We start from the raw sequence: 27,320 nt of genomic DNA, 5'->3' as shown, positions 1-27,320 counted from the left end.
ATGTATTTATTTGCTTACCTGCCTTTTTCCCAAGCATCTCTGAAGCCAATAATAAAACAATAAACAGTAAAACAACAGATATAAAACAATTTAAAACCACTCTAGAAATACCTTATGACCCTACCCGCAGGGTTTTTCCCCAGTGCTCAGGTTTGGGCTGTCCCAAAAGTTATCTGGAATAATTGTATCTTTCATGGAAATCCAGGAGACTATAATTTCCCTTCTGACCTCTTCCAGGAGGCTGTTCCACAGGTATGGGACAGCCATTGAAAGGGCCTTAGACAAGGCGGTCTGGTAGGGCTGCCAACTGCCAGGTTTTTTATAAGTCTGAGCTGGCTTCTGTTTAAATGCACACTGTCACTTTAAGATTTCTAACTTTCTTTTGGTATGCATCACTAGCAACCATGCACACCTGGGTTTTCCTATGTAATTGAGTAAGGCTTTGTATGACTTTACTTGCTGCACTATGTGATGTACTTTGCTGACGTCTGATTGCAACAAATTGTACTTACCCTGCATGGGAAGGAATTATGAATGTATAACAGCACTTTCTTGTGAGTATATTGTATTAAATCCAATTATATTTTAATAGTAATAATCTTTATATATTTATATACTGATTGTATAATATTAATTTTAGGAAGGACTGAAGAAAGATTTCCACTGCTGTGGATCTGAAACGGCTGTATCCATTGATGATTGTGGCTTTATATGGACTTTATACACAAAGATTACAATACTAATACTTACCTGGTACTCTGTTGAGACCTTTGGAATCATTTCTGCTTTATGCGGATTGTATATATTGTATATATTTGTGCTTTGTATGTGTTATGTATATGGTCCTTGTTTCATCTCAGTAGCTCATAAAATTTGCACTTTGTGTATATATATTATCCTGTACTGTTTTCCTAACTGCCAGGTGGTGGCTGGAGATCTCCTGTTATTACAACTGATCTCCAGGTGATAGAGGTCAGTTGCCCTGGAGAAAACGGCTGATTTGGCAATTGGACTCTATGGCGTTGAAGTCCCTCTCCAAATCTCATCCTCCTCAGGCTCCACACCCAAAATCTCCAGGTATTTCCTTACCCATAGCTGGCAACCCTAGGGTCTGGACAACAGGCCTTGCTGGGAGCAATGAAGCTGCCACATGAGAGGCAATCCTGCAAGATAACAGGAGAAGAGGCAAGATTTTCAGGCAGGGACTTGGTCACCTAGGGTTGCCAGGTCTTCTACTACACGGAGACCTCCTGCAGGCAACCCTTTCTTCTCACTGCTGCTCAAAGCAATGGCAGAAGAAAATAAATTGCCAGCGGTGTACATGGTGTGATGTCACACTGCTCTAGGAATCACCAGAAACTCTACAGATTTACCATAGAGTTTCCAGAGATGCATAGAGCTATGTGACATCACTTGTGGTTTACCCTGAAAGTGACGCCACGCCACACACAACGTTGATGCCTTCCATGTCCCCATCCCCTTATTGCTCTCTGGTTGTCAGCCACCAGCCAACAACCCTAAACCCTAAGACAGCCCCGACCAGGGCCATTTTCCTGCTGGATGCTCCACAGTGATATGCCACCTGAGGTACCTGTAACGTCAACAAATGGCCCCAAAACACAGTATGGTGGTGCCTGGGAGTGGGAGCTGCAGCCGGCAACTTCTGTCACCATGTTCCTTCCCTCTGGCCATTTTTTGTTGTCTCCTAGATCAGGTTTTTAGTATGCGGCCTGCTCAAATATGTTGAAGATTTTATCCACTGACTCCGGAGTTTTCAGTTCTTCAACCAACACCCCCTCACAGCAAAGTACCGGGGCTTTTCACAGGAAGCCATGACAGGCAGAAGCCGAGTATCATTGGGCCCAAGATCAGCCTCAAAACCACATCCCTCCTGCTTGGTCTTCCATTCTGCGCATGAAGCTCTTCTGCACAGCAACCATCCACTCTTACCACGCTGGGCCGGGTCCAAGGGGAATGGATGTCCGCAAGGAACCCAGGATGATTCTGATGCTGGCCCTGCTCTTCTTGGGCCCAGGCAGGCGGACCACAGCCACCCCTAAGCCTCAAGGTAAACCTCCCCCCCACACACACACAACTCACAGAGAAGGCAGAAGGGTGGGTGAGAAAGGAACCTTACCTGGCAAGGGTTTGGGGCTTTTTGTTTGAGCACATCCACAAACTCTTAGGCCATTTGCATGGTAATTAGCAGCTGAATTCCAGGCTGAATTGCCCTGCAGATTTCTGTGAATTTTGCACGCTGATCTGTCATTCCGGAAGTGACTGCAAAGCCGGCTCAGACCTTCTTCGCATTACGAAAGAGCCCACTTAACACGACCTTTTGTCTTTGCTTCACCGTCACTGTGAAGAATAACCAGAGGGAATCATGCAGAACAACAGCGGCGCGTTAGCTATGCACATGGTAATGGATATGCAAACGAACGAAGGAGCAGGCGAGTGGGGTCGGGACTGTGAATAGGCATTTTTAAAGTCCCATTTTTAAAAAGAGCTTTGAACGAGCTTCAAAATTGACCATGCGTAAATGGCCTTAGACTTGGGCCTATTCAATAACAGCAGTGGATGGCTTTCTGTGTGAATTGACCCAAGGGTCTACACATGAACACATGAAGCTGCCATATACTGAATCAGACCATTAGTTCATCAAGGTCAGTACTGTCTACTCAGATTGGCAGTAACTCTAGGGTTGCCAGGTCCCTCTTTGCTACTGGCGGGAGCTTTTGGGTGTGGAGCCTGAGGAGGGCATGGTTTGGGGAGGGGAGGGACTTCAAGGCCATAGAGTCCAATTGCCAAAGCAGCCATTTTCTCCAGGTGAACTGATCTCTATCGGCTGGAGATCAGTTGTAATAGCAGGAGATCTCCAGCTACTACCTGGAGGTTGGCAACCCTAAGTAACTCTACTTAGGGTCTAGGGTTGCCAACTCTGAGTTGGGAAATTTCTAGAGATTTGGGGGTAGAAGAAGATGGAAAAGATGGAGTTTGGGGAGGGGAAGGAGCTCAGCAGGGATGCGGTACCATGGAGTCCACCCGCTGAAGCTGCCAATTTCTCCAGGGGAAATGATCACTGCAGTCTGAAGATCAGTTGTAATTCTAGGAGATCTCCAGGCCCCACCTGGGGGTTGGTAACCCTACCAAGGTCTCAGGTAGATGTCTTTCATGTCACCTATTATCTGACCCTATTTTTAACTGGAGATGCCAGGGATTGAACCTGGGACCTTCTGCAGAGCAAGCAGATTTTCTACCACTGAACCACAGCCCCTCCCCAGTCTTCAACAATGCCAGCTTGCGTAGTACTCCCTGAGTTGGTAAGAAGAGGTCCCAAGGAAACTATTGCCATCTCCTGGCTGCAGATCCACAGGCCTTTTAGCTGCAGGTCCCTGATCATTCGCTGTGGCCATAGAGGGAAAAAGGACACAAAAATTATCAGCATGTTTTCCAAAACAAAAGTTGCAAGGGGAGGCAGGTTGGGAATGCTATAACTGGGGAGCGGAAGGGCCCCTCTAAGCTGACACAACCTTTTTTTCTTCCTGAGTTGGGCTGCTTAGTCTAGGGCTTCTCCGTGATACAATAATATTAAAATTAATTGCCTTGTGTTATAAGGCCAATTAACACCCCAAGCTTCCTGGGGAGGACTGGAATCTCCCTGTTGAGGCTTTCAACAAAATGGTAGGCAAGCTCTGGGTAGCCTGAGAAAGGGCAGCCACTTTGGGACTGGGCTGGGGCTGGGGGGTGGGGTCTAGGCAAGCCATCACAAGCTGGGATGCTGCTGAGCCACCCTTGATTATTATCCAGATCCAGAGTATTGAAGACTGAGTTGCTCCGAGTCCAAGGAATGGGCAACTGCCTCTGCTTTCTTGTTTGCCGCTTCTTGAGCAGAATAGGATGTAGTGGGGTAGAGCACAGCATGGGTTATCCAGGATCCCACATATATGTCCTCTGATGCTTACTCAGCCGTGCTGGGCTCTCTTTTCCAGATGTGAATTGCATTGTCTTTGATGACGACTATATGACCTGTGAGTGGGACAGCAGCCAGAAACCAGCCACCAGTTACTCCCTGTACTACCGGTATGTCTCTTTTGGCATGTTGTCCTTGGGGCCCCTTCTTCTAGCCTTCTTCCCAGGTCTGACAACCCTCCCCCACCTTTGCTGCATTTATTCGGGGTGTGCAGCAAGCTTCATCAGTGACCAGAGCCAGACACACTTCAACATTTGGGTTAGAGCCTCCCCTGTTAACACAAAGGATGTCACTGGTACAGGTGACCTTTGGGGAGAGATGGCATCATTTGGATAGAATGTGCTGTGCACCTGGGGATTAAAATAAGGCTATTTTATTGATAGAATCATAAGCCAATTGGTTGAAGTACTTAATATTGACCTTAGAATATGCTCTAATACCCATTTCATATGGCCTCAAAATGTCCCTGTAATTGGTCAAATTTCAATATTTTCTCAGGGGCTTGTAGCATCTGAACCCCCAGCTGTATGGGCTCACTGAGCTCGCCATAATCTATTAATAGCTTAGATTTTGGCAGCTGGATCCCCGAATCCTTTGTTGGTACATGGCTTAATAGTTCTGTAGCTCACCCCTTAGGCTAAAGCCAATCGGAACCATAAAAAGACATCTGAATTCTCAATTCAGACTTCACTCGTTTCGCTTGTGCATTTTAACACCAAAAATCAGATTCTCACCTCTTTATCCTAACTAGCCACCTCTGATGACCTTCTACCTCTCCGTTAGAGAATGAACCAATACATCTGTCATAGAACCCCATTGAAGAAGATAACAGTGGTTACCTAGACCTCGTTGATGGTGGGAAGGGGCTTACTGTATGGCCCATTTTCAAGGATTCCACCCCACCACCCTGTTCTCTGCCATTTGGGCCTCGAGGTCCTTGCAAGGGCAGCAAGGCCCTTTGGACCTTGTTGGATGTTGCCCTATTAGTTGCGAAGGGGCCCCCATAACAGTTCAAGCTTCAGGGTACCAAAAATATAGGTCCACCACTGGCCATGACCTTCCTCTGCAGAGTCTTCCTTGGTGGTCTCCCTGGTTGGAGAATCTACCCCAGTCCAAATTGTTTCCACTGTGAGAGTGATGCCAGGAGCAACAAAAGCAGGCAGCATTTTTTTGACCAGTCTCACAACCTCCATTCCAGCCATTTTGTGGTGGTGCCCACTAGCCTTTCTTACAATTCTAAAAATGCCTGCAGGTTCAACAAGCTTATAATCTCCTGGCCTCGTTGGATGCGCAGCTGTCCGTGGAGACTGCTGGGAGCTGCAGCCTCCTTGGGCAAGACTGCTTCCCCATAGATCTCTGCAGGCTCCCTAGAACAGCACAGGAAAACTCACTCCAACCCTCTTTCTTTCTTTTTACTTAGGTACAGAAAAGATCCCATGGTGGAGTGTAAGCATTACCTCCAAAGTGATGGTGTCAACACAGGATGCAGGTTCAACAGCAGCCAGATTAACTTGTTTCATGCCTTCTATGTTTATGTCAACTCAAGCGACAGTGACAGCAGCTTCTTCAATGAAAGGCCCATGAGCCTGCAAAACCGAGGTATGGTGTCCTAGAGGACCCAATCCTAGCATGGCCCAAAGCTCAAGAGGAATGAGACCCAAAATCATGGCCCTGCTGTACTGGGGACTTCTGCCCAGGTGGCAAACTCTCTTCCATGTCTTGAAAGCACCCCTGGCACAAACATCCCCATAAAGGTTACTAGCAGGCCCTTTTGGATTCTCACTCAGGGGTAGGAGTCCAGCACAAGCCACAGCTGAGGCTTAGCAGCTTAACTGTTGATGGAGATGCTGGTTGATAGTCATGCCAAGTACAGCAAGTATAGGCACAGACTCCAAAGGCTTATGGTTACTTGGTTTAAGACAGCACTCCCACCCTTCCTGATCTCCTGGGTGCAAAACCAAAAGCAGGAAAAGAAGGGGAATCCCCCCTGGAATGTTAGTTGACAGCAAGCTAGGACAGCTCCTGCCTGAACATTCAGGTCTATGTCTTCAGAGTCCCTCTGGTGTGTGCCCCTGATGACTGAGGTGGAGCAGGTCTTTCTCTGCAGTGGCTCCTCAGCTGCAGAACTCCTTTCCCCCCTCTGTCCACCTGGCACCTTATGCTTCAGTTAGGGTTGCCAGGTCTCCCCGGCCACCGGTGGGGGATGAGGGGGTAGGGTTGCCAAATCCAGGTTGGGAAACTCCTTGAGATTTAGGGATGGAGGCTGGGGAGGACAGGGACCTTAGAGAGGTACAATGCCATAGAATCCACCCTCCAAAGCATTCATCTTCTCCCAGGGAACTGATCTCTGTAGTCTAGAGATGAGCTGTAATTCCTGAGAATCCCCAGGTCCCACCTGGATAGGGGAATCCCATGCTTCAGTTGGAAACACTGCTTTCTTTTCTGGCCATTTGGCATGAATTCATGCTAGGGTTGCCAGTTCCCTCCATGTAACCAGTAGGAGGTATTTGGGGCGGAGGCTGAAGAGGGCGGGGTTTGGGAAGGGAAGGGACTTCAATGCCTTAGAGTCCCATTGTCAAAGTGGCCATTTTCTCCAGGAGAACTGATCTCTATTGGCTGGAGATCAGTTGTAATAGCAGGAGATTTCCTGCTACCTGGAGGTTGGCAACCCTAGTTCATGCACACACACACATCATCTGTTGCTCTGTTATTTTTTGGCCAGGCTGTTTTTGTTAGTTGCAGCTAGCCAGTTTTTATGTCCCATAGTTGTTATTTTTTTTCCTGCAGTGGTACTTTTTAAAGTATGTTGTTGATGCTTTCTTTTATCATTTGGTGCTTTTACTGAAGCTAGTTTTGCCTTATGCTTTTTTGTTTATTTTTAATTTTTAAAGTGACATATCAGGTTTCTAAGTGCAGGAATGTGTTTTGATATGCAGGAGCATTTGAACTCCCATCTGCAGCCAGAAGCAGTAAAACCCAGAAACAGTGTTACCGCTTCATCTGATGTTTTGATAGAAGAACTAGGCCCAAATTACAGTACTGGGCAGATCAGCCTACTTCCAGACTGATTTCCAGACTACAGAGATCAGTTCCCCTGGAGAAAATGGCTGCTTTGGAGGGTAGACTCTATGGTATAATACCCCAGTGAGGTGCCTCCCATTCCCATACTCCACACTCCCAAGCTCTACCCCCAAATCTCCAAGAATTTCCCAACCCAGAGTTGGCACCCCAACCTACCACAGAGCCAAGGAAAACTCAGAACGTGGGCGGAAGCATTATTATCTCATGCAGAAATCATAATTTTAAATCTGCTGCAATTTGGGAGGGAATGTGGACAAAGAGCTACATGAAAAACCAATGTACATTGCAGTAGGATTAGGTGGCAAGGAGGGAAATCCAGAAATTCCCAATAGCCATACCAAGAGGCATGGTCAAAAGTGCCTTCAGAAGCTAGACATTCCACCTCTTCTCTTCTCTAGTGAAACCCAACCCACCTGTTAACCTCACCATCAAGAATTTAGGAAACAACCAGCTGCTGGTGTCTTGGGGCTCAACATACAAACATGCACACTGTCTGGAGTATATGGTGGAGTACAAGAGCGACACAGACACTGAACAGAAGGTACTGGCTCTCCTCGTCCTGTTGAGAACAATTGTGGATGGGGGAGGAATGGTATTGTCACTTTAAGCGGAAGCCTTCACAATGGGCAATCAACACCAACTGGGCCTGAAATAGGCACAATTACCTCCAGCCCTGGGGTTGTCAGCTTCCAGGTGGAGCCTGGAGATCTTCCAGAATTACAACTGATCTCCAGACAAGGATCTGTTTCCCCTGGATAATATGGCTGCTCTGGAGAGTAGACTCAGTCTATGCCATTATACCCTGCTGAGATCCCTGGCCTCTCCAAATCCTACATTCCCCAGGCTCCACCCACAAATCTACAGGAATTTCACAATCTGAAGTTGGCAACCCTAGTTCCTGGCTTTTCCAGTGTAGGTGATAGCAGTGACCTGGGAAAAGAATGGGAAACTTTCAGAAAGGCACTGGGTTCCCCCTGCTCTTTTTTTCACTCTGTAGCCTAGTAAGGAATAATTGGGGTTTGGCTTAATCTTGCTCTTTCGGGTTGCTAACCTCCAGGTAATAGCAGAGGAGCTCCTGCTATTACAACTGATCTCCAGCCGATAGAGATCAGTTCACCTGGAGAAAATGGCCACTTTGGCCATTGGACTTTATGGCATTTAAGTCCCTCCCCTCCCAATCTCTGCCCTCCTCAGGCTCCGCCCCAAAAATCTCCCACCGATAGCAAACAGGGACCTGGTAATCCTATTGATCTTGGAGGGAGACAGATTCTTAAATCTAGCAGAATGCTGCAGTTGAGTCTACTACAAGAAACCACTAGGGAATCTGCAAATACTAAGGAGGGAACATCCCATATTCTTCTCCCCCTTTGATCCCTGGTACTCCCATTGTGATAACTTGCATGCTAGTTAGAATATGAGCCTTGTGCTGTTGTTACTTTAACCACCTGGAAGTTGGCAGCCCTACTGGTAGAGGGAACCACTGCTATGCATACCTCTTCTATATTGCCTTCCAGAATTCACGAACAGAAGAGATGAAGTTCATCTTACCCAGTGTGGATCCAGAGAAACGCTATACCTTCTATGTAAAGAGTAAGATAGCCTCTAAATGTGGGGACACTGAGCTTTGGAGTTTGCCAGCCGGCCCTGTCTTTTTGGGACCAAATACCACCACCAAAGGTATGAAAGGCTTTTTTGGAAGGCAAGGAAATATTTGTATAAATAATTCTGATTTCGAAAAGGCACAAGCAGACTGAGGCTAGTATGCTCCTAGGGTTGCCAGCTTTGGGCTGGGAAATACCCGGCGATTCTTGGGGCAGAGCCTGAGGAGAGAGGGGTTTGGGGAGGGGAGAGACTCCAATGCCATAGAGTCCAATTGCCCAAACGGCCATTTTCTCCAGGGGAACTGATCTCTATCGGCTGGAGATCAGTTGTAATAGCAGATCTCCATCCACCACCAGGAGGTTGGCAACCCTAGTGATGATTGACCCCAAAGTTATTAAGAATCCAAGGCTCCATAATGGCTGTGAAAGTGGGTGGGACGCAGTGGAAAGAGCAGTTGTTTTCCCCACTTATTGAGTTCAGTGGGAATACTTTGGCTTACCCCAGCGTGACAATAAGCTGGGGTTGGAGATGGAATTTGGGTTGCAGAGAGCTTAGTACACTTAAGTCCTGCTGCACCTCTGATCACCCCCTTATGTCTCCCAGTTCTGGCCCCTAAGCTGGCCGAGTTGTGCCAACTTCAGGGATATGTTATGCTGTTATGGTGGAGATACAGCAACATATCTCCCAAGATGCACCAGTTTGTGGTCCTTGGTTACTGCCCTAAGCCTCTCCAGATGGCATAGAACCATAGGACTGCATTTTCGGAGACATTTTGTTGGTGGTGTAGGGAATGCAAAGGTTGTCAAAAGTGTACACACGGGACAGATTTGCTAAGGCTGAGGCAAGCAGCACCGGATTGGACTAAGGGGATTTGCTAGGTGACCTTAGGGCCACTTGCAGCTCTCAAGGGGTTTACTTGGGGGTGGGTGGGCGTGTTCAGTGCCTTGCCCTACTGCTTTCCTTGCAGCCACTCTTTCAACCCTTGCTGCTGCACAGCATTTGCTGCTCTGGGACTGTTTTAAATCAGCAATGGAAACTGAGCTTGTGCGGCCAGCATGTGGGCATGTTGGGTGCAGGAAGGCCAGGCAGTGAGAGAACAATCTGAGTATGTGGGCAAGGGGTGGGACTTAAGAAGTGGATGAGGCAGGGGTTGCCAGTGTGGGTAGCCATAGCAAAAAGAAAAAGAAAAGAAGGACCTTTGGGGAGGAAGTGTGATGACCTTTACATGAAGGACTGCTTTTCATGCTGCTTTTTCCTTATGTGGTTTTGACACATTCTGATAATGTCAAGCAGCCTTCCTTTGGTAGGAGCTGGTTGCAAGCAGTCTGCTGCTAATTTTTTAAAAATATCTTTTTTAAAACTGTGATTGTTCCATGCTAATATATGTTTAACCACTCTGAATATTTCCACTCGTTTTGAAAATGAGGAGAATTAGCATTCTACATCAGAAATTAATTCTTCCATGAGAAAAAGAGAGAGGGGTACATCTTTGGTTCATGTGTGTGACAGCATTTCCTGAACCCTGCCTTAGCTATATGTCAAATATTAAGCAGAGATGCCTCCATGGAATGTCCCAGTGCATGGACCCTGAATAGGGTTGCCAACCTCCAGATGCTAAATGGCGATCTCCTGCTATTACAATTGATCTCCAGCCGACAGAGATCAGTTCACCTAGAGAAAATGGCTGCTTTTGCAATTGGACTCTATGGCATTGAAGTTCCTCCTCTCCCCAAACCCCATCCTCCTCAGGCTCCACCCCCAAAACCTCCCGCTGGTAGCAAAGAGGAACCTGGCAACCCTAACCCTGAATGTCTGATAGAAGCACCATCTCCACCTGCTGGGGCTATGTAGCGCGTTCAACTTTTATGATCCATCTCTAAGACCCTGAATTATAGATCCCTGTTTATTTATTGTTCACTAGTAAGGATGTCTTTCTCACAAACTGCAACAGGAACAACAGCAAGATATCATCCCATCTCAAGCATGGAAGCTGGTGATGAAAGCACCAGATTCTATGCTGTAAATAGCCAAAGCGCTCAACTGGACTGGACCGTAGTGGGACCTCATGGCTTCCAGTGTAAGCAGGGTTTCCCCACAAAATTTTTTTTACAGGGCTTGTCTGTGCCTGTGTTTTCTGCATATTTGCTTGGACTGGGGATCTAAAAAGATTTTGGAGCTGGTGAGATCAAAGCTAATCAGTGGGGAGCCCTGGCACAGAGATTTAGATGGAGTTTCAGGAGTGCAGCCCCATGGCTACTGCTCTTTAGCATTTATTTGGTATGGTGCAAGGTGCTGTACAGAGAAATCACAGGCCCTGATACAGCAAGCTTTACACGCTTCCAGAGATTGCAGGAGGCAGAAATCCCCATGTGAGGCTAGCCCTATTTCTCTGAGATGAACCTCTGGATGCCTGTCCTTTGCAGGTATTGTAGACGACGTCAAGTCCCTGTGGTTCTGGACCCAGAATGTTCTGATCCCAATCGGCTCCTTTGTGCTCCTGCTCCTGCTTGTCTTTACCCTGATGCGTATGGAGAGGTGAGATTAGGGCTGTCAGGTCCTTCTTCGCCAACAGCGGGAGGTTTTTGGGGCGGAGCCTGAGGAGGGCGGGGTTTGGGAAGGGACTTCAATGCCATAGAGTCCAATGGCCAAAGCGGCCATTTTCTCCAGGGGAACTGATCTCTATCGGCTGGAGATTGGTTGTAATAGCAGGAGATCTCCAGCTAGTACCTGGAGGTTGGCAACCCTAGGTGAGATGAGAAAATTGACCAGACCCGGGGCTGACAATGTTCCAGGATGGAGCTGCTAGGCAATGGAGGGAGGGGGGAGCCAAGTCCCCCTCCATCTTCAAGTCCGCTCACCATCAAGGCCAGCTGCTCTTCCCATCCCCCTTCATCCTTCTTTCTCTGCTACTTGGCATGGCTCTAGGGATGAACGGGAGAATGTTAGCAATAGTATGTGGCACTTTTCAAAACATATATATGTCCCAGACTCCACTAGCTTCTCAGCCTAGTCTGACAAGTAAGATTTCAAAATGCCCAGGACAGGCCTGACTGGTATATTTATTTATTCATTTATAGTCTGCCTTTCTTGCTGAGACTCAAAGTAGATTACATAGAGTTCAGAATACTATATACAATAAAACAACACAGTAATACTGGATTGCAAACCTAAACAGCAATGTATTAAACACAGCTTATACAATAAAGAAGGATCACAAAATTAGAGAATGCAATAAAAACTCTTTATCTATCTATCTATCTATCTATCTATCACGAACAGCACAAATGAAAATTGCCTAGAATTTCACAGGCATTACCTGTAGGAAGTGGCAGCCAAGAAACATGTGCATAGAGGTAGTACAACTGGGGGATGCTTGGTTTAGATTTTCATTAAAGAGAACAATTCCAAAAGTATTTTTAAAATCCATATAAAGAAACAAATAGGGGAATTATATATGTAGGATGAGGTCTTTGCAAAGGGAGGCCAAGAGGCCCTTGCAAGCCCTACATTGTAAGCCCTGCTTCCATGCCATCCCTAACCCACTTTCTCTTCTTACAGGGTATGGGTGGTCCTGATGCCCAGAATCCCCAATCCCAGCAAGAAATTTGAAGAGCTCTTCACAGCCCACCAAGGCAACTTCTCAGTAAGAACCTTTGGGGCCCTTTCCTGCTGGTACCATGGCCCAAAGCAGGGGTCTGTGCCCTGCTTAGGTGGTGGTAAAGTGTTGACAACCACAGCTGACTTTGCCATTGCCTACCTATGCATAGAGACCCTGGATTTCCTTGGTGGTTTCCCTTCCAAGTACTAACCATGGCTGAGCCTACTTAGCTTCCAAGATCTGATGAGACCAGGCCAACCTGGGCTATCCAGGTCAGAGCATGCCTTAAGAATGATGCAGAACAAGCTATAAACAAAATTCTGTTGACACGAAGCTCTGATTGATTGATTGATTGATTGTGTGTGTGTGGGGGAGAATTAAAACCCCTGCTGCTGTGCCGTGGTCTTGAACTAAGTCAGGGCCCCAAGCATAGGGTTGCCAACCTCCAGGTACTATAGCCAAATACTCAAAAAGTGTAATAAGCATAAGCAAACATCACATAATATACAATAACTATCAATCCAAGGTAAGTGTCTACAAGAGAGTAACAATCAATCCAAAGGTGGGTGTCTACAAAAGAGTAACAGTCACAGTCAATCCAGCTTGGAAGTCTTCAAAAGAAGAGAAGGTAAACAGGGATACGATCATTTCAAGTCTTCCTCAGTCCTGTTTAGTTTGAGTCTTAACAAGTACACTTGTTTCAATGCAAGCTTTCAAAGCCAGTGGTAATAATCTCCCATAGGGATGAAGAAAAGCATACCATGTAGAATTAATATTTCATATCTTATGATTTCTAAACAAGGATATTCATTCTCCAAATACATGGTTGCACAGACAAGTTCAATAATTAACGTTCCCAAATAGGATACAATGAGTAGAGGGACCTGGCAACCTTCCCCAAGCAACTACAAAGAAAGCATGCTTGGGAACAGGGCTGCCAACTCTGGTTGGGAAATTTCTAGAAATTTTAGGGTAGTGCCTGGGAATACTTGAGTTTGGGGGGTGGAGGAACCCCAGCAGAGATGTGATGCCACAGAGTCCAGCCTTCAAAACTGCCATTTTCTTGAGAGGAACTGATCTGTGTAGTCTGGAGATCAGTTGTAATTCCAGGAGAACTCCAGGCCGCACCTGGAGGTTGGCAGCCCTGTTTGGGGGCACTTCAGCCACAGAATTCCCAGCATCTCATCTAGTTAAGCCTTGAGTCTCCCTGTTGCCCTGAGTAGGCCTCGTTGCAGCTTCTGTGTCACATATCATCTGAACAGGCGGAGACAGGCAAAGAAAAAAGAAGTATCAGCATGAATTAAAAAATCAACCAATAGAACCAGGAAACCTCCAGGGGAATGGGGTGGGGAAAAGCTTAGGGGTAAGGAGAGGTGTGTTCTTCTCAACGTGCCATTTCTTTTCCTAGGAATGGGCTGGGGTCCCCAAGGATGCTGTGGAGAGTTTCAAGCCCAGCTACCGTGAAAGCATCTGCCATGTCACAGAATTGCTGCCTGGTGGAGGATATTTGCCCCTGGGCAATGACATCCTGGGCAAGGCTGGGGAAGTACCTGGGGTCACCGTGGACCCTGTCCCCAAGATCGACGTTGCGTAGAGCCTGTAGGACCAGCCACTCACAAGTGTGGGGTATTTCCTGGCTAGAGCTTCTGTTACGGCTTTCCTCAGACACACTATCCTCACAGTGCTGCGGTCACCCACCCTGACTGTTAATGGAATAGATGATTAAACAAAAGCAGGCCTGATAATTTCTGCAAAACATCTATTTGCTTTGTTTCACAGCAGTGTACTACTCACTGTTACATCCTTGAGAAACATAACTATGAATTAATGGCTTGATGCCCAGAACTAAATCTTACAATATGAAGAATGAACAGAACTCAGGTTTGCCACAATTATTTCTGTGGGACATTTATTCTAAGCTCAGAGGTGCTTACCGGTATATAGTGCCTTCAGGGAGACCTAATTTTGATAAAGTCATGTGAGTTCCATGTAATTGGGCTGGGATACAAAGCTTTCACTTGATACCTGGAATAAACAAACTTCTGATTTCTCTTCAGTCAAAGGACTAGTAACCTGTAGAGATTATGTGTGTGTGTGAGTAAAGTGCCGTCAAGTTGTAGCCGATTTATGGCGACCCCTTTTTGGGGTTTTCATGGCAAGAGACTAACAGAGGTGGTTTGCCAGTGCCTTCCTCTGCACAGCAACCCTGGTATTCCTTGGTGGTCTCCCATCCAAATACTTATCAGTGCTGACCCTGCTTAGCTGACGAGATCTGACGAGATCAGGCTAGCCTGGGCCATCCAGGTCAGGGCATAGAGATTATAGGGGAGAATAATAATCTCAGTACAGCCCTGTGGTTCATGCATCGCTTTAGAACAAAGAGACTCTTAGTTTTCACATGTCTATTTTAACAGGAATGCTTCCCCCATAGGAGGAGTAAAAAGATTCCATGTCACTACCTCCATGGCATCTTACATCCCTCACAGCTGCGATTCTTCCATAGATACTTTCCTCATGAGGTTCAAGATCCTCTTCTGTAGCTTTGTCTCTCTTTCATGCTTAGCCTCATGATCCAATGGAACTCCTGCCTTCCTGTCATTCACTGACGCGCATCTTCCTCCCAACCTTGCATGACATACGGGAGTCATGAAATCGGGTTGCCAGCTCTGGGTTGGGAAATTTGGGGGGTGGAGTCTGAGAAGGGCGTGTAGCGGTAGCTATGGTATCACTAATCTTTTCTTGCTGAGTTTAATTGTGAACTTTTTCATTTATTTCATTTCATTTTTTATCTCAATAAAATATAAACGTTTCTACAGGTGTTCTGTCTGGTTTTCTGGTTAATAGTTCAAAGAACTATTAACTCACCCCTTACTTTTTTTGTATTCATCACCCTTTAATTGGTAAATTAATTGATAAATCCTGGAGAACTCTGCTCCTAAACAGTTTTGCAAAGCCTTTAAAAGTGTTTAGTGGTCCTTTAATTGGATGCAGGAGGGAATCTCTCCTTACAGTTGGGATTTGGGGGGTGGAGGGACTTCAGTGCCATACACGCCACCTTCCAAAGCAGCCATTTTCTCCCGGTATCTCCAGATATTCTCTGTCACCTGGATATCGGTTATAATCCCAGGCAATCTCCAGCCACCACCTAGAGGTTGGCAACCCTAGTCATGAGTGATCGCCTAGAGGGAAGCTGGTGGTTCAGGCAATCTGGAAGCAGTTTAGCTTGTTACTGAACATTAAGCTGCCTAGTCTGAGACTGATTAGCCAGCATTTCCACAAGGACAGATGAGACCCAGCTGGCTCTTCAGGTCACTCTGATTCTGCTGGGCTGAAATCTGTAGTGCATCCTTCAGCCAGTGATGCCTCAGAGGTCAGGGTAACAGTTTCCTATATCGGTAAACTGCCATAGTAGCCCTGTTGTCAGAATTCTGGGTCAAGGCTTCTGACCCCTTATGGCCTCCTTTCCTACACGTCCTTCTTGAGTCATGACTCTAAGGCTGACTTAAGTCATCCTACTCCCAACAAGGTCCACCTGTTGTGCCTTCCAGTGGCCAGATCTGGATGCCTGAGGAAATTGTGCCATTGTTGCCCTCACAGAGTGTTTCATATTGTGAAGTTACAAGATGTCACAATGGCCCCAGGGCTGCTCAACATGCAGAGAGCTCTACAGCAGTGCAAAAGGCAGCTGGGGCATGTTCATTACCATAAAACATGGAGGTAAGGCAAGAATCAGCCATAGGGCCCCATAGGGCCTTGGCTGGAGTGAAAGTAAGGAAGGCATTCAGCAGCCTCTAGGCTGTTGGGGATGGGATAGGGTTACCAGGACCCTCTTTGCCACCAGCAGCCGGAGCCTGAGGAGGGTGGAGTTTGGGGAGGGGAGGGGCTTCAATGCCATAGTCCAATTGCCAAAGCGTCCATTTTCTCCAGGTGCTCTCTATCAGCTGGAGATCAGTTGTAATAGCAGGAGATCTCCAGCTAGTACCTGGAGGTTGGCAACCCTAGGATGGGAGCTTGGACAGATGTATGGGGCACCCTCAGACAACTGGACAGCCCAGGTCCAGCCCTAGGATGGGAGCTTGGACAGATGTATGGGGCACCCTCAGACAACTGGACAGCCCATCCCTTGCAGAACACAGCTGGTTCTCCCCTAAATTGGTGGGTGCAACATACCTTGTAAGAATTTAACTGCTTATTCAGCTTCACGCTCATTAAAAAAAAAACCTCATTAGTCATGTGATCACCATTGTACCCCCCCCCAGCACCTTACAATTAAGATACCATGGTCTTGCACCAAACTGATTGACTGTGTATAATTGCTACATGTCAGGATCTGCTTCCTGAAACACCATTCCTCTCCATTCCACCTCCATCATCATCCCCCACATATTTTCACGTTTTTGTAAACCTCACGTTGGAAATGAATAAAGTCTTTTACCCTGGGAGGGAAAAAAAATCTCAATGCCTACACCATGAATAGTCAGTGACCCAGAACCTGCCGCAACTCTGGACAGATGAGAGTGTGGCACTGCCTGGGAAGCCACCTCTGGCCACAGATGGAATGCCCGTGGGGAAAAGGGCCCTGGCAGCCATCTCTGCTCCTTCTCTTGCAGACAACCAACAATTCCTGGCCAACATTAACTGCTCGTTCTTACTATTAATGCACTACATACGTGACAAGGCAGGACTCGAGAGGACAGGTGAGATGACTGTGGGATTCCAGAGGCCCCAAAGAGGGCAGTGCCGGTTACCTTGGGTTTTGCAGGGCTGCTGGTGGAGAGCTGGAGTGGGAATGTGGATTTAGAACCTGCCCCCCCCCCAAAAAAAACCACAAAAAAAAACCAGATTCTATGCAGCATTCACCACAGCAGTTGGTGGACATACTGGGTTGAAAATATTGTCGAAGGCTTTCACGGTCAGAGTTCATTGGTTCTTGTAGGTTATCCGGGCTGTGTAACCGTGGTCTTGGAATTTTCTTTCCTGACGTTTCGCCAGCAACTGTGGCAGGCATCTTCAGAGTAGTAACACTGAAGGACAGTGTCTCTCAGTGTCAAGGGTGTAGGAAGAGTAATATATAGTCAGAAAGGGGTTGGGTTTGAGCTGAGTATTGTCCTGCAAAAGTATTGTCCTGTAAGTATCAAGATAATGTGCTAATGAGGGTATGGTATGTTAATATGGAACCATTGTATCCTGAAGTGATCTGTTAATGTGTGTAATCCAAAGCTAATCTGTATGGCTATTGTTGAATGTTGTCTTTGTCTGGAGGTTTTTCAGGGCAGGAAGCCAAGCCTTATTCATTCTTAAACTCTCCTCTTTTCTGTTAAAGTTGTGCACAACTTTAACAGAAAAGAGGAGAGTTTAAGAATGAATAAGGCTTGGCTTCCTGCCCTGAAAAACCTCCAGACAAAGACAACATTCAACAATAGCCATACAGATTAGCTTTGGATTACACACATTAACAGATCACTTCAGGATACAATGGTTCCATATTAACATACCATACCCTCATTAGCACATTATCTTGATACTTACAGGACAATACTTTTGCAGGACAATACTCAGCTCAAACCCAACCCCTTTCTGACTATATATTACTCTTCCTACACCCTTGACACTGAGAGACACTGTCCTTCAGTGTTACTACTCTGAAGATGCCTGCCACAGTTGCTGGCGAAACGTCAGGAAAGAAAATTCCAAGACCACGGTTACACAGCCCGGATAACCTACAAGAACCAATACTGGGTTGAGTTAAGATTGTAGGTATGGGTTGTTGGTCCACAAAAAAAAATCCAGAAACTGTATTTTTTTAAATTAAATTATATAGAGGGTACAGAAGGAAAAAAGGGGAATGGATAAGCAAAAGGGTATATCCGTCTGCAGACAGAACAAAAAGAAAAAACATCATTAATATCCTGACAAATCTTGTAAATCAATCAAGCAGATTACATGATAACACATAATACTCTGGCTTTACTAAATTTTTAGTATGTTTATTAAATGAATATCCTAAATATTTACGACTAGATATATAATTTTCTACTCCACATTAAAAAGTATTCAGCGTTTAATTCCTAATATCGCCTAACTTAACCTTCAACCTCCATGCATTTATAAACAATTTCCATTTATTGTTAAATTGATCAACTGTCTCCTCATCCGTTACATTCATCATACGAGTCATCTTGGCCATAGTCGCATACTCCATCATCTTATCTCTCCATTCTTCTACATTTGGCAGAGATGGTTGTTTCCATCTTCTTGCGAGAGTAACTCCAGTAGCAGTTGTGGCATATCCGAACATGTCTTTACCAGAAACTGTAATTTAAGACCCTTTTTATTAGGACCAACCAAAAATATATCACACGATAGCAAGCTTTCAAGTCCCCCAGTACTCCTCATCAGACTGGATCAGTAGAAAACAAAAAAAAAAGGGGATAGAGAGAAAAAAGTTGTTTCGTGGCATGATAGAAGCCTCTCCACCAAGCCCTGAAATATCTTTTCTCTTCCTCCGTCCCATCTCTCTTTTTTGGGTAGTAGTTTGTAATGAATATACCCCCCGATGAAGAATTCTGGGGAACTTGCAGGCTTTCATTGCTCATTGATTAGGGTTGCCAGGTCCCTCTTCGCCACTGATGGAAGGTTTTTGGGGTGGAGCCTAAGGAGGGCGGGGTTTGGGGAGGGACTTAACTGCCATAGAGTCCAATTGCCAAAGCGGCCATTTTCTCCAGGTGAACTGATCTCTGTTGGCTGGAGATCATTGTAATAGCAGGAGATCTCTAGCTAGTACCTGGAGGTTGAGAAAAAAATTAAGTACCAAACAACAACTGGAATGCAAACACAAATTTAGTGCAAGTGAAAAATCAGTGCAGAAAGTGAAACAATGACAAACATCACAATACAATTCTAGAATACATTGCTCCCAACGGAGTCTTCAATGAGAACGTCTAAGTCTCTTGGCAAAGGTCCCAAGGACTTCATACAATATAAGAAGCAAAAAGCAGAACAGGTCAGGTCGTAGTCGAAACGCAGTCCGGATTAACTTGACGTTTTCACCACCGCAACGGCGGCTTCATCAGCAACTCTGTTCGGTATCAGGAGACAAAGCTCCTAAATAAAACTCCTATATAATACAATAAATACTATAAATATCTAAAATTAATACAGAATACAATAAATAGAATACAACAAGGTCTGCCCAACATACCTTAATATAAAAAGTGTATCAAAACTCTGCAGGGAGTAGGACAATTCCACAGCGCTCACAGAGCTGCTCCGTTCAAAGTCGGATACTAAGGCTACAGGTGATGCTAATTTATACAGTACTCTTCAGCAAAAATCTCTTAAAGAGAACTCAACCCAAAAGTGTATAGATATGAGAAACTGTACCTAAGAAATGGCATCTTAATTGTTATTAATTATAAGAAACAAGACAAATCCATTTCATTGTTATGCCCAAACGGAGAGTAAGATTTAAATAAATATACTGTATAAATTAGCATCACCTGTAGCCTTAGTATCCGACTTTGAACGGAGCAGCTCTGTGAGCGCTGTGGAATTGTCCTACTCCCTGCAGAGTTTTGATACACTTTTTATATTAAGGTATGTCGGGCAGACCTTGTTGTATTCTATTTATTGTATTCTGTATTAATTTTAAATATTTATAGTATTTATTGTATTATATAGGAGTTTTATTTAGGAGCTTTGTCTCCTGATACCGAACAGAGTTGCTGATGAAGCCGCCGTTGCGGTGGTGAAAACGTCAAGTTAATCCGGACTGCGTTTCGACTACGACCTGACCTGTTCTGCTTTTTGCTTCTTATAATGTATGAAGTCCTTGGGACCTTTGCAAAGAGACTTAGACATTCTCATTGAAGACTCCGTTGGGAGCAATGTATTCTAGAATTGTATTGTGATGTTTGTCATTGTTTCACTTTCTGCACTGATTTTTCACTTGCACTAAATTTGTGTTTGCACTCCAGTTGTTGTTTGGTACTTAATTTTTTTCTCGATTCCCATACAAGTACCTAGTGCCTCTTTTCTCCAACAGTACCTGGAGGTTGGCAACCCTATCAATGATATTTTGGTTGGTCCTAATGAAAAAATATTAACATGAGATCTGAGGATGTATCACATTTTTCCAGGTGCAAAATGCCAACACTGGTGACATCAACATACCAAAAAGTGAATTATTTGAAAAAAACTATCCATCAAAGGAGTAAAAATTGCATGTTTTTTAGAACAATAACTGAACATACAGAAACAGGAGTATTGGGAGGATATAGAATTTCAAATCTTGCAGACAGATCAGACTTCTTTTATTTGCAGCTGAAAACTGCCCACGCTGGCTTAGTGTAATTGCCCATGGGGATATCCGTAGGTGGGAGGGATAACAGGTGTAGTTAGGGAAATGAACAGGCACTCTGGCTGCCCATGAAAAGGCTTTCCTGGAACAGTACTTCAACTGCTGAGATTGAGAAAAATGCCTGATTAATTTATGCTTTCTGGAGGTAACTGATCACAGGGGTCTGGTTCTACGGATGATGGTGAGCCACAACAGCTAAATGGAACCTCCATGTGCTCAGGCAGTATACCAGATGCTAGGTGTACGTAGCAGGGAAGATAAGAGCAGCTATGCTGGATCAGACCCATGGTCTGTCTATAGGGTTGCCAACTGCCAGGTAGTAGCAGGAGATCTCCTGGTAATTCAACTGATCTCCAGCCGATAGAGATCAGATCACCTGGAGAAAAATGGCCGCTTTGGCAATTGAACTCTATGGCATTGAAGTCCCTCCCCTCCCCAAACCCTGCCCTCTTCAGGCTCGCCCCCAAAATCTCCCACCAGGTGAGAAGTGGGACCTGGCAACCCTATCTGTCTAGTCCAGTGTTATGTTTTGCACAGTGGCCAACCAAATGCTCTCTGGAGGCCTATGTGCAGAGGAATAGGGTTGCCAGGTCCCTTTTCGTAACCGGTGGGAGGTTTTGGGGGTGGGGCCTGAGGAGGGCGGGGTTTGAGGAGGGGAGGGACTTCGATGCCATAGAGTGCAACGGCCAAAGTGGCCATTTTCTCCAGGTGAACTGATGTCTATCGGCTGGAGATCAGTTATAATAGCAGGAGATCTCCAGCTATTACCTGGTAGTTGGCAAACCTAGCAGAGGAAGGCTGCTAGAGGAAGTTTGGTGTGTCCTGCTCATGGCTAAGTTTTGTTGGAAACCTTGGTCTGATTCAGCATGGCTGCTGTTCGATTCTTAGGCGTACCTGACTCATGTTCTCCCTCCCTCTCCTCTGTGTCTCTCGCACCCAAAACTCCTTGATCCCTTTCTCTTTGCCAAAGAGGCAGAGAAGAGTTTGGCTCTCCTTTTATAATCTAAAAGAGGTTCAAGGAGTGTCAGTGTACTGTAATTCGGTCTTGAGGGTTCATTTTCCAATGAGAGTTGTGTTACCTTCTTTTCCTGAGCGCTACATTCGGAAACAACCACCACTGAGTGCGGGACTGATCGTCCTGCTTGGATTTTGAACTCGGCACTTGAAACTTTTTAAAGCAAAGCAAAGAACTTAACCAGTCACTTCTGTCATTTTTTTTAACTTGTGAAGGTTTTACATTTTATTTCTTATTCCTAGGTCAGGACTGGGCTGAAGGTAGATGGAGGTCCACCAGTGAATCACTGCTCAGTTCCTGGTGGACCACCTGGTTCCTGCCGGTGCCTGGGATGATGAGTCTTCTTCTGTTTACATTATGTAGTGACCACTTCTCCACACATTATGTCTGAACTGCCTTACAATAAAACTGCAAACTGAGTAAAACAATACAATAATTTTTCTTAAAAATTCAAAAATTTAACAATAAAACAATCAGATCAGAGCAGCAGTTAAAGAAGCAGCATAAAATGTAAGAAGGCAGAGCTGGGCTTGAGATTTCGGTAGTATTTGGCAGTCTGGTTGATATGACACAGTGCAAAGAATGTTGGTCTGATCCTGAAAAGCACTTTGTGGATCCTTAAGCAGGTTCAGGATCTCTGAACACAGATTGGTTGTGCCTAAAGAGACCGTGAAGATGCACTCTTGCTTTCACAGGCTATGGAGATACATGTTAAAAGAATACAGACTGAAGCTGGTCCATAGATGTCTTGCAAGCTTGGGGGTGGTGCAAAAGTCCAGAACAGATGATGGAAGGGCGAAGTGGGGAAGCAACCCAGAAGCAAGAATCCGCATCCACACACCATCCTTTTGATTATTTTTCAGAGCCTATTGACCTGTGTGAAGAAAATGGATCCCTGAAGCTGCTTTTCCTGGTCAAGTTCCCAGAAGAGAGTGCCAGCAAGTTCCTCACCCCCCGGGGAACCTATTACATATGTAGGGTAGAACGTGGTGCCCCAGGTATTCACAAGGTCTAGGCAAGTCACAACAGCTGGCCAGCAAGTCATCATTGCTCCAGCCCCAAAGCTATTTGAATGAAACTGGTTAGTTGATCTAGCCCAGGGATGGGGAACCTCCGGCCCGTGGGCCATTTAAGGCCCGTGACATCATTTGGTGCTGCCCGAGGACTCTCCCGCGGAAGTTGCCATTGATGCTGTAGGGCCGCGCATGCGCGAAGCCAGAAAGGCTTCCCCTGATTGCGACGGGCCGCTTGCGCAGCCCAGTGAGTACGCATGTGTGTGTGTGTGTGTGGGGAAGCCGGGAAAGCTTCCCCCGATTGCCGGGCCGCACAAGCGGCCTGGTGAGTATGTGCTTGTGTGTGTGTGGAGCGGGGGAAGCCGGGTGAATGTCCGGTGAGTGCGTGTGTGTGTGTGTGTGTGTGTGTGTGTGATGGGGGGGAAGCCGGGTGAGTGCCTGGTGAGTGTGTGCGTGTGATCGGCTCCCTCTCTTTCCTTCCCTCCCTCCCTCCTCTGCATAGCCTAGGGTTGCCAACCTCCAGGTGGTGGCTGGAGACCTGGCAACCCCAGCCTCTCCCCCTCGCCGGGAGATCTACACCTGGTATGGCCCCCGAATGATAAATGTGCAAATGGCCCTTGGCAGGAATAAGGTTCCCCACCCCTGATCTAGCCCAATAGTCTGTCCTCTGACAGTGGCTCTCCAAGGGTTCAGGTACAGAAGGTCTTTCTCAGCACCTACTACTGAGATTCTTTATCTGGAGAGCAAACCTGGGACTTCTTTGCATGCATGTCCCATCCTGAGCCACAAACCCTCCCTTCTCAAAGGAGTAGTCAGACATACACAGATTTCCTATCTGAGGGTTACCAACAAAGTTGTAGGCACAGAGACACCCATTTAAAAATGTTACACTTTTCTCCCTTCAGAGGTTATGAGGTCTAGAGACTTTTTAAAAAAACTGACTTTTCCTTAGATTGTTGAAAAGTATGGACGGGAGCAGGTGCACAAAACCAGATCCCAGCCTGCCTGACCAGGGTGATTTGCCCCTGGCTGTTACAATAACATATGGTAGGCAGATAGTCATTTTAAATATGTGTCTTCCTTAAGGGCCATATGCAAATTAGCAATGGTCATTTCTCCTACTCCTCCCACCCCTTGGTAACAAACACAAGATGTTCACACGGACACCTCCCTACCCATCAGAAGGATGTGTTACTCCCTGGCTTATGCACACACACTTTTTAAAGGACTGATCATGCCTAGGGTTTCCCCTCTTCACAACCGGAGGGAGGTTTTGGGGGCAGAGCCTGAGGAGGGCAGGGTTTGGGGAGGGACTTAACTGCCATAGAGTGCAATTGCCAAGGCAGACATTTTCTCCAGGGGAACTGATCTCTATTGGCTGGAGATCAGTTGTAATAGCAGGAGATCTCCAGCTAGTACCTGGAGGTTGGCAACCCTAATCATGCCACATATTTGATTGCTCACTCATATCCAGCCCCTCTACTCTTTTGCTTGTTGTGCCAAGAGGTAACTGGTCTTGCATTTATGTCCAAGTGTCTGCAACCTCTCTATTAGCAGTAAAGACAATTGATTATAGTTTGTAAGAATCAATCAGAGGCACTTATTCTTTATCTCGGTGCTTGGCCAAGGAGAAATATAACAGAAGTACAATCCTGACACATGTAAAGGGTCCCAACAGCTTATGTGGGCCTATTTCTTTGCAGGGACTAAACATGAAAACTGCTACCGGGCTTTCCACCCTGTATTCAAGAACCCACCATCGGATTTGATCGGTAGGAACCTGCAGGTCCTAAGTCTGTGTCAGGCCTTGACATCCATTTCTAATACTCCTAGAGCTCATCTTGGGGGCAGATGAAGTAACAGCAGATGCAAAATACCCCTGAGCAGATGCATGTCTTCCACCAGTGAGTAAGGAAGAGAACTTCTGGAACTGAGGTGTTTTTGGACAGATGTGACCATCTCTGAATCTCTTCTAGAAATCAGGCATTGGGAATCTGCCACACCTGATACTGAAGGGTGAAAGAGGCACAATCAAGCCAGTGAGCCGGCAGTCAGAGCTGAACTGACATAGCAAGACCCTGGGCCTGGCACACAAGGATGGTCTATCCACTAGAGTTTTGTGTGGGGGTGGGTCAGAGCCAAATGGGTAGGGGCTCTATCTCATGTCAGGTCGAGGCAGTTGCTAACACCTACACCTTCTCCTGTTCTCCTGAGAGCTACCCTAAACTGGATTTTGATACCCTCTAAGCCAAGCAACTCACTGCCTTTCCCAGATGCAATTCTCAGACTGTAAAGAGGAAATAGTAGTGTTCTCTTGACATGGCTTTTGTGAAAACAAACATACCCAAGACAGTCAACATTTGGGGAATGGGCAGAGTAATCCTGCTGCCCCTCTGGCTGTCAGGCTTGGGTGTGGGAGGTGGTGTTGCCAGGGTGGCTGCCGGCCATGGACGAGAGGGAAGAGGGAAGGAGGTTGGGGGAACAATCCCCTGCGTACCTCTCAGTGTGCAGCTGCCCCTTTGAGACTTGGCTGAGGAGATGGGGTACCTGTTCAGGACTGAGAGAGGTCAACCACAGGGTGTGGACTTTGCTCTCCCTGTTGGATGTTTGTGCAAAGTGCTCACCCAGTAGTGCTAAGTGCCCTCCATGTGCTTTTCCCGCCACCGAGGTACCTTGCCACTCACTCTATGTCCACACGGCAGGGAGCTGTCAGACAGCATCCCATGCCATGCGCCTAGGGTTGCCAACCTCCAGGTATTAGCTAGAAATCTCCTGCTATTACAACTGATCTCCAGCCGATAGAGATCAGTTCACCTGGAGGAAATGGCTGCTTTGGCCATTGGACTCGATGGCATTGTAGTCCCTCCCCTCCCCAAACACCACACTCCTCAGGCTCCACCCCTAAAACCTTCTGCCTACCTCATAAGTTGTGGGGTGTCCTTGCTGGGGGTTTTGTAAGATGGAGGGGGGGTGATTGGGTGCTGGGGTGGGGGCTTGGCCACCACAGGGGAGGGAGGTGATTGGTAGTGCCTTTAGTCGGCATCCTAAGCTGCTTGGGGACTCATGGATGTGGCTGTGGCAGTGGGGGGGCACTTGTTTTTTGCCGCACTATAGCCGCCTATGGGCTGCACCATAACTATGATGTGTATGCTGTTGTATGTTTTTATCCTGTTTTACTTTGTTAGCCCCCTTGAGCATTCTCTGAAGAGGCAGCAAAGAAATTTCCTAAAGAAATAAATGCGTGCGGGGAGGTCTTTTTTGGATATGCAATCAAGGTCTCTTTTAGGCATCTCCCGTTTTTACTGCAGACTCCCTGCGCAACCAGTGTGACTTTCTGGAGAGGAGCCGCCTCAAGATGCTCCGGAGCACAGATGGCAAGAAACCCCCGACTATGGAATCACTCCTGTCTTCCATGGCAGGCCAGGTGGTGGTGAGAAGCTCACTTTTGTTTGATACCTACAATTGAATTGTTGACAGGATTTTACTGCTGTAAACCATGGACTACTTGCCACTCCTATGTGTGGGTTAAGTGCCATCAAGTCGCTTCCAACTCATGGGGACCCTATGAATGAGTGTCCTCAAAAATATCCTATCTTTGACAGCCTTGCTCAGGTCTTGCAAATTGAGGGCTGTGGCTTCCTTTATTGAGTCAATCCATCTCTTGTTGGGTCTTCCTCTTTCCCTGCTGCGCTCAACTTTTCCTAGCATGACCATCTTTTCCAGTGACTCTTGTCTTCTCATCATGTGACCAAAATAGTCATTTTAGCTTCTACGGTCAGTTCAGGCTTGATTTGATCTGTAACCCACTGATTTGTTTTTTTGGCCGTCCACGGTATCCGTAACGCTCTCCTCCAACACCACATTTCAAAATAATCTACTTTCTTCCTATCAGCTTTCTTCAATGTCCAGCTTTCACACCCATACATAGTAGTAGGGAATACGATGGCATGAATTAACTTCATCTTGGTGGCCAATGACACATCCTTACACTTAAGAATCACTCCTACTACTGGAGAATAACATGGGGCAACCAGGCTGGCATGCCTGTTAGGGTTGCCAGGTCCCTCTTCGCCATCAGCCGACAGAGATCAGTTCACCTGGAGAAAATGGCCGCTTTGGCAATTGGACTCTGTGGCATTAAAGTCCCTCCCCTCCCCAAACCCTGCTCTCCTCAGGCTCCACCCCAAAAACCTCCCACTGGTGATGAAGCTGGACCTGGCAAACCTACCTGGGACACTTCCATCCATCCCACACCCCCAGCACAATGGTTTCCTGGAGTACTGCCTCTCAGCCCCACTAACAGCCTCTGTCTTTTCTGCTCAGGGAAGAAGCACTGGGAAGGCTGGAGTGAGTGCGACGGGTAGCACAGATGAGGATGGCTCGCCTCGTAAGACGACTGGAGCCACCAAGACCAGAATGGAGTCCAGCAGGAAGGACAAGCATCGCTGAGAAGGATCAAAACATGGCCAGAGGGAGCTGGGAGGGGTCTGTGGGGCTCAAGTGCTGGGCTCACAGAGCTCACCGCCGTTCTGCCCCTATGCTTGAATAAAGGCACCTTTAGCAACAAGGGTGTTCAGGCCTCCCGTCTATCTTGGAATGCTGGGGGGAAAGCACTTTGGAGCTGAGAGCCGATTGCAGCTGCCTTGCCTATTGAACCCATTTTGCATTCAGAGCTGGAGCCC

General features: G+C 46.6%; 2 protein-coding genes and 1 non-coding gene across 3 annotated transcripts; 2 read left to right on the top strand and 1 right to left on the bottom strand.

The window, feature by feature from the left end:
* The first annotated feature begins 1,832 nt into the window (after positions 1 to 1,832).
* Positions 1,833 to 13,845, top strand: IL2RG (interleukin 2 receptor subunit gamma). The gene is given in 9 exon segments (XM_056859014.1): positions 1,833 to 1,934; positions 1,936 to 2,068; positions 3,990 to 4,080; positions 5,391 to 5,569; positions 7,450 to 7,592; positions 8,566 to 8,728; positions 11,077 to 11,188; positions 12,212 to 12,296; positions 13,660 to 13,845. Coding segments are annotated over 9 exon segments (1,194 nt in total).
* On the bottom strand, positions 3,203 to 3,274 carry TRNAS-GCU (transfer RNA serine (anticodon GCU)). The gene has a single exon. It is a non-coding gene; the product is annotated as a tRNA-Ser (tRNA).
* A 2,098-nt stretch (positions 13,846 to 15,943) lies between the features above and the next one.
* Positions 15,944 to 27,087, top strand: C13HXorf65 (chromosome 13 CXorf65 homolog). Its single transcript, XM_056859811.1, has 6 exons — positions 15,944 to 15,968; positions 16,862 to 16,948; positions 22,489 to 22,623; positions 24,342 to 24,410; positions 25,947 to 26,068; positions 26,962 to 27,087. Exons 1-6 carry the CDS (start codon positions 15,944 to 15,946, stop codon positions 27,085 to 27,087), a joined length of 564 nt encoding a protein of 187 aa, XP_056715789.1.
* The last annotated feature ends 233 nt before the right edge of the window (positions 27,088 to 27,320 follow it).

The sequence above is a fragment of the Euleptes europaea genome, chromosome 13 (genome assembly GCF_029931775.1).
Source record: "Euleptes europaea isolate rEulEur1 chromosome 13, rEulEur1.hap1, whole genome shotgun sequence".
NCBI lineage: Eukaryota > Metazoa > Chordata > Lepidosauria > Squamata > Sphaerodactylidae > Euleptes > Euleptes europaea.
The sequence above is the reverse complement of the archived record's forward strand: the minus strand, read 5'-3'. Positions and strand labels throughout refer to the sequence as shown.